Here is a 20,779-nt window from a genome sequence, read left to right as displayed (position 1 = left end):
TGGGAGGTGTCCCTGCCATGGCAGGGGCTGGAGTTGGTGAGCTTTGAGTCCCTTCCACCCCAGCCCGTTCTGGGGTGCTGTGGTTCCATGTGTGGCCCAGGTGCAGGGCAGTGTCTGTGGGGGATGGCTGGGCTGATGCTGGGTGGCAGTGCTGACCCCCTGCTCCCTCTGGGTTGCCCACAGTGTCCTCTTCTGCAAGTTCATCCAGAGCATCCCTGACAACCAGCTGGTCCGGCAGAAGCTGAACTGCCTGACCAAGATCGTGGAGAGTGACCTGTTCAAGCAGGCTGGTGAGTGCCACTTGGGAGGCTCTGGGCTCTGCCAGGGCCCACACAGCCTTCACAAGCAGCTCCCTGACAGTCATCAGGGGCAGTCCACCACTAAATCCAACTCTAGAAACATTTCTTGCCATGGAAGAACTGAGGGTTTTTGCTGTCCAGTCTTTATATAATGCCTAATGTGTGAGATCCTGATCCAGGGTGGTGATTCAGAAGGAGGGAGAAGCTGTGGGTGCTGTTTGATGGAATTTACAGAATTTATAAATGAAACAGTGGGGTTAGATGGGATATTGGGAAAGAATTCCTCCCTGTGAGGGTGGGGAGGGGCTGGGATGGAATTCCCAGAGCAGCTGTGGGTGCCCCTGGATCCTGGAAGTGTCCAAGGCCAGGCTGGAGCCCCCTGGGCCATAGTGGGAGGTGTTCCTGCCCATGGCAGGGGTAGGATGAGATGATCTTTTTGGTCCCTTCACCCCAACCTATTCTGAGATTCCATTATTCAAATACTGATCATTTATGACTCTCCAGCCCATTTGTCATAACTCCAGTGGCTTTAAGCAGGTTCTGGTGTCCCAGACGGGATCAGAGCAGGACCCTCCTGTGAGGTGCCCATACCCAGGGCATGCTGAGGCTCTGCTCTGTCCCTTGTCACTTTGCAGAGTGCAGAGATGCCCTCCTGCCCCTGCTCATCGATCAGCTGAGTGGGCAGCTGGATGACAACTCCAGCAAGCCCGACCACGAGGCCAGCTCCCAGCTCCTGAGCAGTGTCCTGGAGGTCCTGGACCGCAAAGATGTGGTGAGCACACGCTCTCAGGGCTGCCAGTTCAGCTCAGTTCTTATTTGAGAAGTCACAGTAAAGAAACATCCTCTACTTGTGCTTTAATGAGTCAGAATTGTGATATTTATAGAAACTGTGATGTCTTGCTGTGCAGTTCTTTGTAAGGGCTCTGTCTGAAGAGGAGCCAGGAAAGGTTGAATTAGTTGTTATCACTACTAGAAGCATTTACTTCCCTTTCTAGGGACCAAAATGTCATCTCAGCTGCTTTGGTGGCTTGTTCAGTAATTTGGAGCAAGTCAAAGTATTACATGGTATAAAAATGAGGAGGTTGCTCATTCTCTGTTATAGGGAATAGGGACAACAATCACTGTTCAGCCAGAAAAATGCACTTCCCACTCTGGCCATGGGAATTGTTCTGAGTGCCTGTGAACAGAGAGGTTTGAGCTGGTCAGAGAAGAGATGTCAAAGCCCCAGGATGAGCTGATGAAGCTGGGGCAGATCCATTAAGGGAATTCTCCACCCAGAGAATCCCAGAGTGCTTGAATCAATTGCTTGTGCACTTAAATCTCCTTTTTCTACTTCCCCTAATGAAATTCAGCCCTGCCAGGGCAGTCCTCCCACACAGGGAGCTGCCCCTGGAAGGCTGTGCCTGAGGAATGGTCTCCAGTGTCCCTTGCTGGCTGTCCCCAGGGTGCCACTGCTCTGCACATCCAGCAGATGATGGAGCGGCTGCTGCGCCGGATCAACCGCACGGTGATCGGGATGAGCCGCCAGAGCCCGCACATCGTGAGAGCCCTTCCCGCCTTCCCTGCCTCTGACTGAGGGGTTCCATCCCTGAGAGCCCTTCCCACCTTCCCTGCCTCTGACTGAGGGGTTCCATCCCTGAGAGCCCTTCCCACCTTCCCTGCCTCTGACTGAGGGGTTCAGTCCCTGAGAGCCCTTCCCACCTTCCCTGCCTCTGACTGAGGGGTTCCATCCCCGAGAGCCCTTCCCACCTTCCCTGCCTCTGACTGAGGGGTTCCATCCCCGAGAGCCCTTCCCACCTTCCCTGCCTCTGACTGAGGGGTTCCATCCCCTGAGAGCCCTTCCCCACCTTCCCTGCCTCTGACTGAGGGGTTCCATCCCCTGAGAGCCCTTCCCACCTTCCCTGCCTCTGACTGAGGGGTTCCATCCCCTGAGAGCCCTTCCCACCTTCCCTGCCTCCTCAGAGCTCTGACTGAGGGGTTCCATCCCCTGAGAGCCCTTCCTGCCTTCCCTGCCTCTGACTGAGGGGTTCCATCCCTGAGAGCCCTTCCCTGCCTCTGACTGAGGGGTTCAGTCCCTGAGAGCCCTTCCCCACCTTCCCTGCCTCCCCAGCAGCTCTGACTGAGGGGTTCCTCAGTCTCAGGGAGGCTTCCCTGCCTCCTCTGCCTCCTCAGAGCTCTGACTGAGGAGTTCATTCCCCTGGGAGCCCCCCCTGCTTCCCCAGCAGCTCTATGAGGGGTTCATCCCCTGGAGCCCTTCCCCAGGACCTTTAACTGTGAGGTTCATTCCCTAGGAGCCCTCCCTCCTTCCCCAGCACTCCCTGGCAGTGGGTTCATCCCCTGGGAGCTCTCAGTGGGCAGCAGTGCCTGCTGAACTCATCTGTCCCTGCCCTGCAGGGCTTCTGTGCCACCCAGCCGTGGCTCCTGGTGTTTTTCTGAGGATTAGGATTCAGGTTATCCCACTCCAGTTTGAGCTGAGTCACTGGGGGTGATTTCATTTCCTTTTGGCCCCTGTGCACAGAATTTTGTGTCAGTGCAGTGCCTGACACAGGATCTTTGCTGCATTTTGTCACCTGGGCTCAGCAGGATGAAATGCTGGGGGATGAGACCCCTCAGGGGCATTTCTGACCCCTGGGTGGCAGCTGAGGGGTGCAGGCAGCTCTGGGGTGTTTTAATTCACCCTGGAGTTCATGTACAGAAGGATGGGGAAGCCAGGAGCTGGGGATTTACCTGATTCTTGGTAAGTCTGGGATCACTTTTATGAGCCACCCATGAGAATTGCAGCTGGCCCTGCTAAATCTGAAAATCAGAGTCAGCTTGGAAAAGATCTTTAAGATCTGATGGAGTGGATCAATATATATAAAATAAAATTCTGTGTTTGTAGGATGTGTTTCTCTTGTGATCCATGGGGAGAAAGAAGGCAACACCCAGATTTCAAACTTGAATTTTAGGAATTCTTGACTGGTTTAGAGGAGCAGTCTCAGGTTGATGTCAGGACACAGATAAGGAGGATTCTGATCAGTGATATTTGATCAGGTCACACTGACATGCCACACTTAGCAGTTAGAGTGCTTAACCCAGGAGAATACCCAGTGATTTGTGGTTTTCCCTCTGCAGGGTATTTTCGTGGCCTGCATGACAGCCATCCTGAGGCAGATGGAAGATTTCCATTACAGCTATTACATCAACACTTTCAAAACCCGGCAGGACATCACTGTAAGTCAGCCTGGCTGGGAAGTGAGCTCAGCCCACCCAGCAGCAGCACTCTGCTCTGCAGGGTCATTGCTCTGCTCAGTTTGGGGGGAGCAAACCCTCAGCAGTGGCTCCTGGGGCCACAGTTTCTGGGAATTCATTCCTGCCACCCTTGCTGGGTATTGGGGGGTTGCTGACTCAACAGAGCCCAAGAGCAGCATTTGTGGCATTGAGGAAAAACATCTTTAATGGGTAAAAAATTATTTGAGTCAGGAACCAGAAGAGGGAATGAAGATAGAAAAGAAAAGCATTTCATTGTCTGGCTCTCACTTTGTGCCCCTGTTCTCTTATATCTCATTCTTTTCCCTCCTCTGAAGTTTAATTAAATGCTTGAATCTTGCTTTAGTGGCAGCAATGCAGAAAGTTCTCAGAATGTTAAAAATTCACATCCCCAAAAACTCCGGGTGTGAAACAAGGTGAAATACATTTCTGAGGGGTTTTCTGCTTAAAATTAGCAGAAAACAAACTCCCCACAATGGCCCAGACTAGTATCTCAGCAAGACTGGTGCAGAACACAAGAACTGTTGGAGCTTTTATGTCCCTTTATTCCTTATTTTGCAATTGGGAGGGGGCTGTTTATTGAAATACCAGCTGGAGAAGGGCCTGGAGTTGTGTTCTTCCTGTACCAAAACCCTCCAGAAGGTTTGGAACTCAGTTTGGGGAGCCAAGGTGATCCCTTTTTCCCCTGTGCAGTTGGAATTACAGAATTTCACAGAAAATCACTTGCAAAATCAGCTCTTGAGTCAGCGTGGAGCAACACAGCCATCTACAGGTCACTCACACTTCATGTAGGTTTGGGACTGCTTTTATCTTACCTGAATCATTTATTGGGAAGGAAGGAAGGAAAAAAAGCTCAAATCAGGCAGATTCAGGAATTCTGGAAGGGTTCATCCAGTGAGATTTTCAGGATGATCATGGGAAATAATAATTTCTAATCTGATTTTTCTACACCTTTAAATCTACAGGAGCAAACCTGCCTTTGTAGTGGTGTAGTAGTTGTTAATACCAACAGAAAATTTTGTTTTACTGCAATAACTGCTTTTATTTTTCTTGTTCTTTATTGGGTTTCTTTGTGCTGGTACTTCCAGCCCTGCCTTGGCATCATTCCCTGTTAGTTTGGCACTTTTAGGAGTTAATTCATGTCCTCAAGGTGCCCGTGTCAAGGCCAACCCTCTCATCAGGCTCTGATTTAATAATGCTGAAAGGATTTTTACTGAGGCAGCACCAAGTTCCCCATTTCTCCATCAATATCTTGCCAGTTCTTCAGCCCAAACTGTTCAGCTCAACAGATTTTTTGCTGGTGATCATTTTAAGGGGATGGTTCCTCCTGTGACCTTCTTTGTGTCCCTCTCACATTTGAATATTAACGTGCTGCTGCAGAGAATAGAATTGATTTAAGAGCTCAGAGTGGCTTTTGTACCTGCAGAGACCACAAGGAGGAGATCAATATTCCTGATACTCCCTTCTTTTGCTCATCTCTGTTCATTTTCCTTTTTTTTTCTCTTTCATTCTGCAATTCAACCTTGTTTGTTCCAAGTTTGAAGTCTTGTTTGGAGGGTGTTGGTGCAAAATGTGTCTTTTCTACAATCATGTAGGATAATTCTAAATCACATCTCTGATGTTATATTCACTGCCTCTCCTTAACTGTTCTTAAACAGGACCAGGAAAGATTTAACTCTAATTAGTGAGTGAAAATACATTGTAATTTCAGGCTTTCTAGACCATTCTGTTGCATTGTCACCACTCAGAGATTTGGGAACAAGCCCTGCAATATTGGTTTTGCTCTCTAATCCAGCTTGTGCACGGCTCCAGCACAGCTTAATGCAAAACAGCAAAGACAGATATCATTAAACAGACCAACATTCCGTGTAATTGTTTATCCTTGTGCCACTGGATGGATGAGATGTCAGGAATAATTTCATTATTGGGCTGTATCCACAGAATGAGAGGCCCCTGTTAGGCAGGGCTGGGCACTGATTGCCAATCAGCACGATCATTAATCAGTGCACTCCCAAACATTTGCATTTCATGAGGTCACAGCAGCCTCTCCTGTAATTCCGTGGACACAAACCCACCACGTGCAGCCTGATGGGTTTTATTTTTCCAACAGGACTTCCTGATGGAAACATTCATTATGTTCAAGGACCTGATTGGGAAGAACGTGTATGCACCTGACTGGATGGTCATGAACATGATGCAGAGCAGGTACAGGCTTAAGTCTGGGTTAAGTCTGGCTTTGGAGCATCCCTGACAGGAGGGTGACTCACACAAGGCAGTTTTCTTGTTTTTTAAAAAAAATTGTTTATTTTATTTATGCCCTTTTATTAATTTATTTCTTGTTATTTTTATTTATTTATTTTTATTTCTTAAGTCTGGTTTAAGTACAGGCTTAAGTCTGACTAAAGTCTGGCTTTGGAGCCTCCCTGGACCTGACAGGAGGGTGACTCAAATGTGGCAGTTTTCTTGTTATTTTTTTAAATTTATTGATTTCATTTATGTTTTTTCCTTTTCATTTATTTATTTATTGATATTTTTATATATTTTCTTCTTATTTTCTCCAGCCACTTCAGGTTGGTTTCAATCAGATTCCAGCTATTTTTAGTTCCTGTGCATTTCCACTGGTCGAATTGGAAATCTCTGTCCTGCCCAGAAGAATGAAATCAAACCCTGGGGTCTTTTTTCCAGTTTAAACCAGAGAAGCCTTTTTGGTCTCTGTTCTGGGGGAATCACATGGGAAACCTAAAGCCAGAACTGGCCAGTGCTTAACCACTTTTCCGGAGAGAAAATTTTCCCTGATATCCAATTTTCCCTGAGCCTCCCCAGTGCAACTTGAGGCTGTTGAACCAAGGGTTAACTTTGCCTGAATGTTCCCTGCTTTAGAGGAATTCCTGCCTTTTTGGGAGCATCTGTTGCTGTCTGCTGAGCTTACACATAGGAGCTGTGAGCCTAGAGCTGCAGTGTCATTGATTTTGGGTACAGAATCACCTTTATTTGATGGTTTTGTCTCTTCAGGGTTTTCCTCCGGGCAGTGAACCAATTCACCTCCGTCCTCAACCGCTTCTTCCTGGATCAAACTCATTTTGAACTCCAGGTGATTATCCTGTTTTCTCTGGATTTTCTTATGGATCCCAGTCCTGTTTTTTCTGCATTTTCTTATGGATCCCAGTCCTGTTTTCTCTGGATTTTCTTATGGATCCCAGTCCTGTTTTTGCTGGATTTTCTTATGGATCCCAGTCCTATTTTTTCTGCATTTTCTTATGGATCCCAGTCCTGTTTTTACTACATTTTCTTATGGATCCCAGTCCTGTTTTTTCTGCATTTTCTAATGGATCCCAGACCTTCTAGAACAGCTAAACCCCACTGTTAACAGGCTGTAGCTCACTGAGGTTCCCCCCCTCATGGAGGGAGCTCTACATTTGGGGCAGGGCAGCTTTTTTGTGCCTGTTGTTGTTTTTCCTTTGTTTCCTCCCCTCGGGTTTCTGTGGTTGGGATGACCCTGAGGTGTTAAAGTCTCTTTTTCCCAGCCCCGCGACCAAAGAAGTTGAGATTCATCAGTTCTGCTTTTCAAGGTTGTTTATTTTCTCTCATCTATCCCATTCCTTCTCTGACCTGCTGAGATCTGTCCAGCAGGTCAGGTTGGGGCACAGTCCCTGCCCTTGGGGTGGTGTTGGCTTTTTATACTAAGAACTACCTGTGCTTTATTTACAATAACTTCCCAATACCCATCACCCGTGTTAGACAGTCTGTCTCTGCTCTAAACCAATCCAAAAGTGTCACCAACACAGCAGAGGATGGAGGAGAAGGAGAAGAAGCAGGAGAAGGACAGGACACGCCCAGATTCCTCCATCTTGCTTCTTGAACCCCCATTCTAAATCCCCAAAATTCTACTTTTTCACCCTGTGACAAATTCACTATCATTCTACTCAAACTCTTGTGGCTTGTAAACCTTCACACAAAGTTGGGAATTGTTTCCATGGGCTAAAATCCAAGGCACAGGTGTTTGTGACTCTGTGCCAAGGGCTCTGAGCCCCTGCCAGGGTCTGGAATCACCCAGGGCAGCCAGAGCAATGTCCTGGGTCCCAACATCCTCCCATTTTAATCTCCTTTCTCCCCCCCAGCTCTGGAATAACTATTTCCACTTGGCCGTGGCCTTCCTCACTCACGAGTCCCTGCAGCTGGAGACCTTCTCCCAGGCCAAACGCAACAAAATCATCAAGAAGTGAGTTCCCATTTCCCTTTTTGCTGTCAGGAGGCTCCGTTTGGGCTGGTCAGACACCCCAGGGTGGGAGAGGGGCTGTGGAAATGCTGATTAGGGCACTGTGATAAAGGGGTGGCCAGGACAAGATGTCAGGGCTGTAAATTAGAGCTGGCTGAAGTTTGCTCAGGCAGATCTTGAGCTGTTGCAGCACCTCGCCAGGGGTCTCTCCCTCCACTGGAAGGTCTGTAATGGAAAGGTTGGCATGATTCCCAAAATTCCCTTATGCAACTCCTCAGCTTTTGTGGAAGGTGGGTCAGAGGAGTCCTAAAAGCCCTCCAGCTTTTTAGTCCCCCACCTTTTACTTTTCTTCATTTCAGAGCCATTCATAGCCCCAAAGCAGCAATTTTTAATTACTGAGCAGCTTTTACCTCTTCATTCCCTTGGAATTGGGTGCCTGGATATCTCTGAGGATCTTGACACAGACTTTTGTTAGGATTTGTCCCCTTTTTTTTGCAGAAGTGGCTTGAAGAAGCCTGATAATGAAATCTTTTTGCATTGCCTTGATGTCAGAGGTTAAAGCTTTAGGAAAAAACACCCAAACCCAACCAGAGTGGGGTGGAATTGCAGGAAGCAGAAGGGCTGCAGCTTTCAGGAAATCTGAATTCCCAGGAATTCTGCAGTGCCCTGGCAGAGTGAGCTGTGTCCATTTGTGGCTCTGCCATTCACTCCTCCAGGAGCATTCCCAGGATCATTGCAGTGCTTGGGCCTTTCTCATCTCTTCTTTCAATGCTTCATCTAGGTATGGGGACATGAGGAAAGAAATTGGCTTCAAAATCAGGGATATGTGGTATAACCTGGGTGAGTTCCAGCTAAAGAATTATCTTTATTCCAGCTCTCAAGCTGCCTTTCAAATCCTTTATTTCCTCATAAAAGCTGCACGTGTTCAATGTGAGGAAATGCACTTACAGTTCAGCTGTTTCAGCACACAAAAACCTCTTTTTTTCTGTGAATAACTTGGAAAAGCTGATTTTCTCCTCACATCAGCTGCTGAGATAATTTCTTAGATTCCTTCCAAAGGATGTTCTGCCATGTAAAGCATGAGTGGGATTTTTCAGTGAGCCATTTTTGTGATTTACAATTCAGCTCAATTATTCCTTGGGCTATTCCTGAATTTTGGAGCTGTAACCTGTTAATTCTTCCTTAAGTAACATGCACATAAAATCCACATTCTGAGCAGAGTGGTTGTTGTGTGAATAATGTGCTTAAACATTGGGAAATCCAAATCCTGCCACTGGATGTATTTGACTCTAAATTTTTTGCAGGTCCCCACAAAATCAAATTCATCCCAGCAATGGTGGGGCCAATCCTGGAGGTGACCCTGGTCCCAGAGCCTGAGCTGAGGAAAGCAACAATTCCCATTTTTTTTGACATGATGCAGTGTGAGTTCAACTTCAGTGGGAATGGGAACTTCCACATGGTAAGGGATGCCATATATAACCCAAATATATAATAATACAATATATAGAGATATTAAATGCAATATAATATGGAATATATATATAATGATGAAATAATTATATAATAACATATATCCTAATGAAATGTATATAATAAATTTAATATTAAATATATATACAATACGTAAAAAGACACAATATTTTAGTATATAATATTATATATACAGTATTATGCACAATGTAATTGTATATTCATTATATTATAAATAATTATATAATAATATATAATGAAATAATTATACAATAATGAATATAATATGAAATACATATACAATATGTAAGAAGACACAATATTGTAATATATAATATTATGTATACAGTACTATGCACAATGTGATTGTATATTCATTATATAATAATGAAATAATTATATAATAATATATAATGAAATAATTATACAATAATGAATATAATATGAAATACATATACAATATGTAAGAAGACACAATGTTGTAATATATAATATTATATATACAGTACTATGCACAATGTAATTGTATATTCATTATATAATAATGAAATAATTATATAATAATATATATAATAATTTAATATATAATATTGAATATAATATGAAATATATATACAATACATAAAAAGACACAATATTTTAGTATATAATATTATATATACAGTTTTATGCACAATGTAATTGTATATTCATTATATAATAATATATATAATTTAATATATAATAATTACTATAATATGAAATAGATATATACAATACGTAAAAAGAGACAATCTTTTAGTATATAATATTATATATACAGTATTATACACAATGTAATTGTATATTCATTATATAGGACTATAAATTAATATGTATATAAAAGTATATATATATAAAGACACTATAATACATGTATTTGCAATATATACACAATACTGCTATTTTCACTACAACTATTCTGCATTGTCCCTAGGGCAATAGAAAAATAGAATACTTAAAGAAAACAAAAAAATCCCTACCCAAAATTGTGCCAAGCCCCTTGGGAAGTCCCTGTGGTTTGTAGGGTTCAGGACTTTCCAGTTGTGTCCTGACTGAGCCTTTCCATGACATTGATGATCCCTGAATTCCCCTTTTTTCACCCTTCCCCGCATTTGCAGAGCTGTCAATGCTCACCTTTAACCTGGGAAGAGTTTGGAGACCCTCAGAGGGTCTAAAATGCAATTTTAGCTGTTTATTCACCTTTACAACAGCAACAGAAATCCCCGCACGGCGCTTTGGCAGTGAGTGCCTGCAGAGAGCTGCTGGGCAGTGGGGATCAGGGGTATCAGGGTTTCATTGCACCAGAACGTGCCTGGCTGGGCTCACACAGGGAGCACTTGCTCCAATCTCGGCATTTGGGAGTTTTATCCCTTTATTCTGCCTCAGCCCTGGGAACAGCCGGGGCCTGGCCTGCAAAGCCAGCGTGTGCTGGGGGCAGGCTCAGAGCCCCAGGCTGCTCCTCAGAGCTGCTCTGTTTCCCTGGGGGCTTTGTCCTTGCAGTTTGAGAACGAGCTGATCACCAGGCTGGACCAGGAGGTGGAGGGGGGCCGAGGGGATGAGCAGTACAAGGTCCTGCTGGAGAAGCTGTAAGTTTTATTTTGTATCTTTTAGATTATATACATTATTTTTATATATTTTTATTATTTAATATTTTATATTTTATATATTTTTATTTTTAAAAAATTATATTACATTTATTATTTTATACAAGTAATAAAATATTTAATAAATAATAAATTGATTATTTTATGTATTATATTACATTTATTATTTTATATTCTATATTATCTATATATTATATTTTAAACATTATCTTATATTTATATATATTATATATAATATAATATATATAAAAATATTATATATTTTTATTATCTTATATTTTATATATTATCTATATATTATATCTTTTACATTCTTTTATATTATATATATTATTTACATATTGCATATTTTTATATTATTTTCTATTTTATATATTTATGTATTATATATATTTTTACATTATTTTATATATATTATCTATATATTATACATATTATATCTTTCTATATTATTTTTAGTATATATATTATTTATATATTATATATTTTATATTATGTTATATTTTATATATTATATTTTACATTATTTTAATATATTATTTACATATTGCATATTTTTATTTTATTTTCTATTTTATATATTTATGTACGATATATTTTATATTATTTTATATTATATATATAATATAATATATATATATTATATCTTTATTATTTTTAGTATATATATTATTTTTATATTATATATTTTTATATTATATTTTATATATTATATTTTTACATTATTTTATATATTATTTACATATGTTTTTATATTAATTTATATTATAGATATTATTTAAACATTATATATTTTTTCACACTTTATTGGGCTGCTTTCCTAATGCAAAGAAGCCCTAATTCATTAATTATTCCATGAGCAGGAAGCTGCTGCAGCTGCAGTGACTTTAGTGCTGTGCAGGTGTTCTGGGGCTGATTGCCCAAAAATCAGGGGTTTATTCTGCACTTTTAACTGCCCTAAACTGGAGATGCAATTCAGAGTCAGCTGCCAAACTGGGGAGGGGGCTGCAAGTGGAAGTAATTGGGTAATTTTTGAAAATTATTGAGTAATGAATCTGGCATCCATTTTTTAAGATTGCTGTAAGATATTCCATGTAATCAGAAGACTTGTCGAATTCTAATAAAGAATTTTAGTGACAAGAAATGTATGAAATGTCTATTTGAGTCCAGTCTGCTTTAAGGTAGTCTGGAACTTCTGAGACAAATGGCTTTATGGCCAGGTACTGACTTCATTTCCTGTGTGTGGATCCAGAACCAGCAATAAAATCAAGATACAGAACAGATACTTAGTTCAGAGGATTCAAAGGCTCAAAGTTAAAGCAAAATTGGAGCTTTTAGCAACAAAAACTCCATTTTTTTGACCAGCAAGTGCTGTCCTGTCCTGCCTGAGTTGGCTGTCTCAGGTATGGGTGTCCAGCACTGAGTGTCCATCCAGGGAAATTGGGTAATTCACCCCCAAATTGGGTAATTCACACCAAAATCCCATTTACCAGTACTGGGAGGTGCAGCTGAGTGTCCTGGTGTCCTGCAGGCTGCTGGAGCACTGCAGGAAGCACAAGTACCTGGCAGCCCCAGGAGAGGTGTTTGCCCTGCTGGTCAGCAGCCTCCTGGAGAACCTGCTGGACTACAGGACCATCATGCACGATGAGAGCAAGGAGAACCGCATGAGCTGCACTGTCAACGTGCTGGTACGGCTGGGGACACGTCCCTGGGCTGGGGACACCTCCCTGGGCTGGGGACACCTCCCTTGGGCTGGGAACACGTTCCCTGGGCAAGGGACTCATCACCTGTGCTGGGGACACGTTCCCTGGGCTGGGGACACGTTCCCTGGGCTGGGGACACGTTCCCTGGGCTGGGGACACGTCCCTGGGACACCTCCCTGCGCTGGGGACACCTCCCTAGGCTGGGGACACCTCCCTGGGCTGGGGACACGTCCCTGGGACACCTCCCTGGGCTGGGGACACCTCCCTTGGGCTGGGGACACCTCCCTGGGCTGGGGACACGTCCCTGGGCTGGGGACACCTCCCTGGGCTGGGGACACGTCCCTGGGACACCTCCCTGCGCTGGGGACACCTCCCTGGGCTGGGGACACATTCCCTGGGCTGGGGACATGTCCCTGGGACACCTCCCTTGGGCTGGGGACACCTCCCTGGGACACCTCCTTGGGCTGGGGACACCTCCCTGGGACACCTCCCTGGGCTGGGGACACATTCCCTGGGCTGGGGACACCTCCCTTGGGCTGGGGACACCTCCCTGGGCTGGGGACACGTCCCTGGGACACCTCCCTGGGCTGGGGACACCTCCCTGGGCTGGGGACACTTCCCCTGGGCTGGGGACACGTTCCCTGGGCAAGGGACTCATCACCTGTGCTGGGGACACCTCCCCAGGCTGGGGACCCGTCCCCCAGGCTTTGGGCACCTCCCCTGGGCTGGAGACTCATCCCCTGGGCTTTGGGCACCTCTCTTGGGCTTTTCTAGACCCCCTTGGAATTATTTTTCATCTAGAGGAGGATTTTAATGAAATCCTCATGCCATTTTTGGTTAATGATGTGCTCAAGTTAGGCTCTGGAGCTACAATCACAAAAAGATGGGCAGTCCAAAATCAAGTCCTTGGCTGATCCTCCCAGTCTGGAACCTTGAGACACAGGCAGAGAAGGTGCCTGGTAAAGGCTGGGATCCCTGTTCCCCTGCAAAGAGCCTGTATCACTTTAGACAAGTGATTTCCCTGATTTGTCCCTTTTTGGAGGTGCTGGTGCCCCTCTGGTATGAAGGGATGGTCCCAGGGCTGAGCAGCCAAAATGACAGCAAATATCCCTGAAATGCCTAAAACTGCTGCTCAGGTTACTTGTCTGGAGATGATTCTGCAAATCTGGGCTGCTCTGCATTGCCAATGTTTGACTTTTTCTCTTGTTGGCAGAATTTCTACAAGGAGAAGAAGCGAGAGGACATTTACATCAGGTAGGCTGTGTCCTGGTGTTAGGGAACAAGGCTCCCTTGGCTGCAGGAGTCCTTCACACCAGGAATTGTTTTGCTTTGCCCAGGTATCTGTACAAGCTCAGGGACCTGCACACAGACTGTGAGAACTTCACAGAGGCTGCCTACACCCTGCTCCTGCACGCTGAGCTGCTCCAGGTATCCCAGGGCTTGGGCTTTAGTGAGGCACAAACAGCTCAGAATAACCAAAGCACTTCTTTTTCTGCTTTTAATGGGACTTGGAATCATCAAGGGGCTTCACAGTCTTGCAGATTACACAGCAAAATAGTTATAACTATGATATATGTAATGATAGATCTAAAATGGCATAGTTACATGTATAATGATAGAATGAGATCTAAATAATCATACATGATGTATAATAATTGTATATTATAAAATGATTAAATAAGTGATATAATTAAATAATAATGATAAAAGAAAAATCATTATTAGCATCAGTTTGTTGCATCCTCCTGCTGCAGTGAGCTGGGAGAGAATGTCTCAGGTTTGTGTCCCTGCCAAACTTCCTTTGCCTCCATGAGGGGTTTGTTTTGGGTCACCCTGGAAGGATTTCTCTGGAAGTGTTCCAGTTGTTTCACCTTTACTTTTTTCCCTGTCCCAGTGGTCAGAGAAGCCCTGTGCCCCTCACCTGCTGCAGAGAGACTCCTTCTGTGTGTACTCCCAGCAGGAGCTCAAGGAGAAACTCTACCAGGAGATCATCTCCTTCTTTGACAGGGGCAAGGTGAGTGTTCACCCTGGTCCTGCAGCAAACCCTGCCTTGGCAGATTCACTCTGGTGTGGATTTAGGGTTTGTGTGGTTGGGGCAGGCTGGGGTTGGTTAAAAGGGGAAAAGCAGAAGTGGTTCCACACCAGGCTGGGGTTCTGACAGGGATCCCCACACTGCCATCAGCAGGGCACCTGCCTGTCTGGAGACATTTAAATCCTGTTCCTGTGTTGGCCAGAGAGTGTCTGGAAGGTGAAGGGGTTCAAGGTTCTGGGTGGATGGGAGCAGGGCAGGTGTTTTCCTCCCTTCCTTCCCCTGGGGGGGGGCTCCTGTCAGGTTTTGGGCTTGCAGGGGGAGAGGTCAGTCCTTGCAGAGGTCAGTCCCTGCTTGGCACTGACCCTGGGAGCTGCACCCTGGAGAGAGGGTGCTGCCAGGGCTGAATGGCTTCCAGCTGAAATAAGGGGATTTCGATGGGATCCTGGGGAGGAATTCCTCCCTGTGAGGGGCTGGGATGGAATTCCCAGAGGAGCTGTGGCTGTCCCTGGATCCCTGGCAGTGCCCAAGGCCAGGCTGGAGCACCCTGGGACAGTGGGAGGTGTCCCTGCCCATGGCAGGGGTGGCACTGGGCTTTGAGGTCCCTTTCCACCCAAATTCCATGATCCCATGATGAGACAAACCCCAGGAGCCCCTGTCCAGGTGCTGCTGGAGGAGGAGACCCCTGGGCTTCTCTCTCTGCTGTTCAGACCTGTCCTTCCTCCTCCCAGTTTGTCCTGTCAGGATCTCAGTGGAGACCTGGCTTTGTAAATCACTCTCAGGTCTCCAAATCACAAGATCTGTATGACTGTAATAATCCCTGCAGAAAAAAAAAAAAAGCCCAGCAGAGTCTGAGAGAAACCTGGCAGAGCATGAAAGTAGTGCCTGAATTAAAATCAGCTGCATTTTTGTTTACCTATCTGTGCTAATGAAGGCTTTTAACTGAGTCTTTCATGTTGCTTGTGCTCTTCTCCCCCCTCCTGCCTGTCCTCACCCTCGGTGGAGATGTGGGAAAAAGCCATTCAGCTGAGCAAGGAGCTGGCTGACATGTATGAGAACAAGGTCTTTGACTACGAGGGACTGGGCAATCTCCTGGTGAGGCTTTTTCCTCCATATCCAACAGGCTGCTGACTGCTTCAGTTAATGCTGTTCAAGCAGGAGAAGCCTAAAATAAATGTATGTTAAAGACAAACAAACCAACTTAACCCCATGGCTTTGTAAAGGTTAGTAGTAGAATAAATATTTTCATGGTGTCTTTTCACCTCCTAATTAGCATGATAATACCATGTGCAGATGTTTAGAATTCTTGGTCTTAACCAAATGAAGTAACAACCAGGGTGTATTTTCAGGCTCCATAAATCTCATCACCTTGGTATTCCTGTGGTAAAAGTGCTGGGCATGAACACAGAGCTACAGAATCCTCTTGGCTCTGAATTCTGCTTTTTAGTGGTTAAGGATGGAACCAGATGGTCTTTATGTTCTTTCACAGCAGAATCATCTGCCCAGTTTTATTTCTGCCAGTTCTCTGACATTTGTCACCATTTGTGTCTTCTTCCATTCAGAATATATTTGTATTTCATTTGTTTTCCCACAGTGAAGGATTTCAAATCTCCTTCTGGAATCCTAAAGCCATGGCATTGTTCTCATGTCTGCAGAGCAGGAAATGAAGTTGGTGCTGGCCCAGACAAAGCAAATATTTAATCAAGTAAATGGATAAGGATGAGAGACTGCATCAAAAAGCAGTTGTGAAGTGTGTTCTGAGGGCAGAGCTCAGAGATCAGGAATTGTCCCTGGGAACGTGTCCTGGAGCATTCCAAAGTGAAAGTGTGGTGTTGTTTTCTTTTCCAGAAAAAAAGAGCTACTTTTTATGAGAACATCATGAAGGCCATGAGACCTCAGCCCGAGTACTTTGCTGTTGGATACTATGGACAGGGTTTTCCCTCTTTCCTCAGGGTAAGGATCCTTCCCCACTCAACTTCTGCACTGCTGGAGACCCTGAAAGTCACAACTTCTGCACAGCTCCCAAGAAAATTTGGTGCCAAACTCCTTTTGCTTCCAGTGGCACTGACAGATCTAAATCCCAGGAGTGTTTCAGAGCATTTCAGTGCCTAAAAAGAGTCAAGTCAGAGATGAAATTTTGTGTGTTACCAGCTCAAGTGGGGTCTGGGTGTTACAGTCGGTTTTTTAGATGATTGATAAGTTCTTCTATGGATTTAAGCAGAGTTTACCTTTTGTGTTTGTGCTCCCTCTGAAATGTGATTGTTGCTGTTAGGAAATGTTCAGCCTGTAAAGAATTTATCCCATTGCTTTTCAGCCTCAATCAGCCAAATTTTCATAACAGAGATTATTTCAGTGGTCAGGGAGAATTTGTCCCACACAGAAGAATTCAAGTGCAAAGGTGCTGCTGAGCATGCTGGATCTGTGTGGAGGACAGGAATGACTCAGATCCAGGGTCAGCAAGGCTGAAAATACTCCTGTTATTTAAAATTCAGGGCCATTTTACTTTCTCAGACTGGAGCTGTTTGAAGCTCTGGTCTTCAGTGGAAGCCAAGCTCAAAAAAGGAGAAGAATGTTAAGTTAGAACTGTGTGAGGAGATGGCATGGAGGGCTTTCAGCTCCAGGCCATGTTTTGGAATCCATCCCTTCCTGAAACCACTGCCAGGTGGACACTGATTGGCCATGGTCTGGTGTTGGGTGTGTGGAACAGACCTGCCAGGGGTGACATTGTGGGTGGTGGTGGCCAGGAGTGGGGCTGAGGTGAAATTCCTACCTGTGCCCAGGGATGTCCCTCAGGGAGCTCACAGCAGGGCTGGCAGGCAGGTCCCTGCAGTTAAGAATTTCCTGGTACATTTATTCAAAATCAGCTCCTGGCTGAGATTCCTGTGCTGAAGCTGGGAGGTGTGAGCAGGGCAGTGATCTGGGATGTGTTTCTGTGGACAGCAGCATCTGTTTGAGGGTGTCCCTGCTCATTGCAGGTGGCTTTAAAAGCTCCTTTTCAGCCCTCTTTGATGATTCTCTGTGCAGCAATGGATTTTTCAGACAAATCTGAGGTTGCCCTTGCCAGGCCTGGCTCCCAGGAGTTGCTGTGCCCTCATTCCAGCCCATGTTCCTTCTCTCACCTCTTCTGTCCAGCTGGGATCAACCCTTCCCATAAACCAGCTCTGGAGGGGTTTGGGAAGCTCTGTCCCTCTGCTTTGCTGAATTTGAATTCCCTTTTTCTTCTCCTGCCCCCAGAACAAGATTTTTATCTACCGTGGCAAGGAGTACGAGCGCAGGGAGGATTTCAACCTGAAGCTGCTGACCCAGTTCCCCAGTGCTGAGAAGATGACCAGCACAGCCCCTCCAGCAGAGGAGATCAAGGCTTCCCCCAAACAGTGTATCTTTTGGGTTTGGGGCATCTAGCACACCCAGAGCTCCCTGTTCCCTACAACAGCACAGCTGGTGAACAGCAGTGATGGGAACTGAGGGGGTTCTTGCTCCTGGGGGATGTGGGGGCAGGCCCTGGGCATGAAAATGTCACAATGGGGCTATCCAGAGCTGTAAGGGTGGATTTAAAGGCTGTCAGAGTTAAACAAGTTGCTGTCAGGGTGAGGAGCAGACTGCAGGGAGGGTTTCCTGTGCTCTCACTCAGGTGGTGCTGGCTGCTCTGGCCATGGTGGGACCAGCTGGGTATTTCTGGGTGATAGATGGGAAATGCAGGATGTGAAAAGTGAAGGGTACTCCCTTCTTCCTTGCAGTCCTTTAGCATTTATGAAGTGCTGGGGTTTGTGTGTTTTTCCCCTTTGTAAGAAGTGTGAAGTGATTATGTCACTAAAAGTTGTTGGGTGCAGAGCCCTTACTATTTTTAATTCTTATTTTTCTCCCTTGCTGGTGGGACTCCAAGCTGTGTCCCAGGCTCCCCACCAGGCTTAAGATCCTCTGAATTGGGAGTGTGAGCCAGTGGAGATGCTCCAGATTGCTGCCAGTGACTTCAGTCAGTGGCTCCTGGAGGATGCATGCCAGGAAAACCAAATCCTGGGCTTCCAGCCTGTGCTCACCAGGCCAGGCTGGAGAATCTGAAGGTCCATTTTGGCCCTCAAACCCTGTGCACAGAGGCCCAGCCCAGGCAGTGATAGCAGATGCTTCCTGTGCAATCCTCCTGCCAAGCACTGAATCCACAGAGGAAATTAAAATCCATTCAAGATCAAACTTGGTATCAAAAATGCCTCCTCTGCTGCTGCTTTGTTTCAGCTGCTTCCTCTGCATCTGTTTGTGTTTGTTCTGATGTTCCTGGCTCGGGATGAACCCGAGCTGCAGAGTTTGGAGGCAGATCTGAGCCATCCCCAGGGTTTGGGGGTGTTGGGTTCCGGGGCTCTGGCACAGCCCTGGGATGAGGGAGCAGCTGCAGGGCTTGGATGTGGGACAGGATCTCCCTGCACTCCCACAAACACCTCCTGACATGAGGAGTGCCCAGATCTCTGTTGTCTTAGGCAGACCTTGCTGCTCCTGGGCTTGGTTTTGCTTTCAGGCTCCTTTAACCTTCTTTGCCTCAGGCTGTTTTTTATTTCTTTAGTCTGTTTTTGCTCTTTTACGACAAAACACCTCATTCTTCTTTTGGTAGGGATGTGCTGGGGCCACCAGGTGAGCTGTGCTGAGCCTCAGGGTTCCCTGCAGCCCAGAGCAGCCCAGTCCCAGCAGCTGAGCCCAGGGAGCTGAGCAGGGCTCAGCCCAGGCTCAGGAGCTCTGCTGGGACACACAGCTGGGCTCAGAGCCTCAGCTAACCTGGCTCTGTGCTTCTGGGCTCAGCTCTGCCTGCTGGCTCCTCACACAGCAGGGTGACTTTGCTCTGCCTCTCAGAATGCCCTTCAGAGCTGCCTCAATGAGTTAAAGGATGTGTGGGGCTGCCTTAACCCCCACTGAAACACTGCTGAAATTTGGGTCTCCTCAGGCCAGGTCTCATAAGCTCTTGGAGATCTATTTCACACCCAGCATTGCTCAGCTACCTCAGAAGGCATAAAATCAGCAGAGATCTATTTCACACCCAAGATTGCTCAGCTCAGAAGGCATAAAATCAGCAGAGATCTATTTCACACCCAAGATAGCTCAGCTCAGAAGGCATAAAATCAGCAGGATGGCTTCTCTGGTAGTGTTGGAAACAAAAAGGTTTTAATAAAAGGCAAAATTACAAAACTCTTTATAGAGAGAAACCAAGCCAGGTATAAAAGGTCCTTACCCCCGGTAAAACACCTCACAAAAGTGATTAGTTTCTTTGTTCTCTTCTTTTTCTAGTAAATTGCTGAGGTGGGACTTTTTGCTCTTTTCCAATTAGCTATCCTTAAGTTTGAGGTGAAGTCCCCCAGGTCCTATGAAATGTCTTTTTGGCTAATTGAGAAGAGAAACTTTTAGGCTTATTTCCTTTCTAAAGGAACAAAAGATAATTTTGTCACTCTGTCAACAAGGAGCACATTCCTATACACTGCCACTCAGACAGCAGGGGATTCACAGAAGCCTTCTCCTCATGGGGCCAGGTTGGCTAAGCCTTGCTTTTCCAGCCAGCTTTTTGCTCCTGTAAAGCCTCAGCACAGTCCCTAAAGCAGAATTTTGGAGGAACACGATAGGCTGTTGTTCTTGGGGATACAGTTACTAAGATCTCTTTAATGTCTGTCATTATTCCCAGGTACAAAAGCTGAGTGTGAAGCCATTCCTTTGTTCAGTTGGCTTCACGAATCTGAAAGGTGGGAGGGAAGGAGCAGCAGCCTCTGGTGAATGACTGTGGGGTGAGAGAAGAGGCAGATGCAGCACAGAACCTCTGCAGAGCCCTGCTGCCCTTTTCTTCTCTCCCAAAGGAGAAATCAGTGGTGCCAAGGACTCCCAAGCATTTTCAGGGAATTTCAGCACCTGGAATTGTCCAGGGCCAGGCTGGAGCACCCTGGGGCAGTGGAAGGTGTCCCTGTCCGTGGCAGGGGTGGCACTGCATGAATCCCAAGGTCCTTTCCAACCCAAACCATTCTGGGATTATTATTTGTGAAGTCCTTTTCCTTTTGGGTTTTTAATTCATAAGGAGCCTTCAGACTGCAAGATGCAACATAATGCCTGTGATTTGTGATGAATTAGTCAGGTTTGAAGAAAAATACTTAATGAGAGCACAGGGATTTGTGGAAAAGTCTGACAATGAAAACAGGAAGGGTTTTTCTCTCCCTCTCCTGTTT

At 45.6% G+C, this 20,779-nt stretch overlaps 1 protein-coding gene across 1 annotated transcript in view; it reads left to right on the top strand.

Annotated features, from left to right (window-relative positions):
- Positions 1-20,779, top strand: part of DOCK5 (dedicator of cytokinesis 5) — an 82,965-nt gene that overhangs the window by 44,830 nt on the left and 17,356 nt on the right. The window contains exons 25-41 of the mRNA XM_036396555.1: positions 184-290; positions 935-1,071; positions 1,744-1,839; positions 3,414-3,512; positions 5,659-5,753; positions 6,561-6,639; positions 7,667-7,767; positions 8,546-8,604; positions 9,069-9,223; positions 10,756-10,841; positions 12,391-12,547; positions 13,776-13,816; positions 13,900-13,990; positions 14,457-14,576; positions 15,597-15,686; positions 16,440-16,544; positions 17,826-17,967. Of these exons, the coding sequence (XP_036252448.1) occupies positions 184-290; positions 935-1,071; positions 1,744-1,839; positions 3,414-3,512; positions 5,659-5,753; positions 6,561-6,639; positions 7,667-7,767; positions 8,546-8,604; positions 9,069-9,223; positions 10,756-10,841; positions 12,391-12,547; positions 13,776-13,816; positions 13,900-13,990; positions 14,457-14,576; positions 15,597-15,686; positions 16,440-16,544; positions 17,826-17,967 (1,760 nt within the window). The remainder of the gene's footprint in view (positions 1-183; positions 291-934; positions 1,072-1,743; positions 1,840-3,413; positions 3,513-5,658; positions 5,754-6,560; positions 6,640-7,666; positions 7,768-8,545; positions 8,605-9,068; positions 9,224-10,755; positions 10,842-12,390; positions 12,548-13,775; positions 13,817-13,899; positions 13,991-14,456; positions 14,577-15,596; positions 15,687-16,439; positions 16,545-17,825; positions 17,968-20,779) is intronic.

The sequence above is a fragment of the Molothrus ater genome, chromosome 28 (assembly GCF_012460135.2).
Source record: "Molothrus ater isolate BHLD 08-10-18 breed brown headed cowbird chromosome 28, BPBGC_Mater_1.1, whole genome shotgun sequence".
NCBI lineage: Eukaryota > Metazoa > Chordata > Aves > Passeriformes > Icteridae > Molothrus > Molothrus ater.
This window is presented reverse-complemented; position numbering and strand designations above follow the sequence as displayed.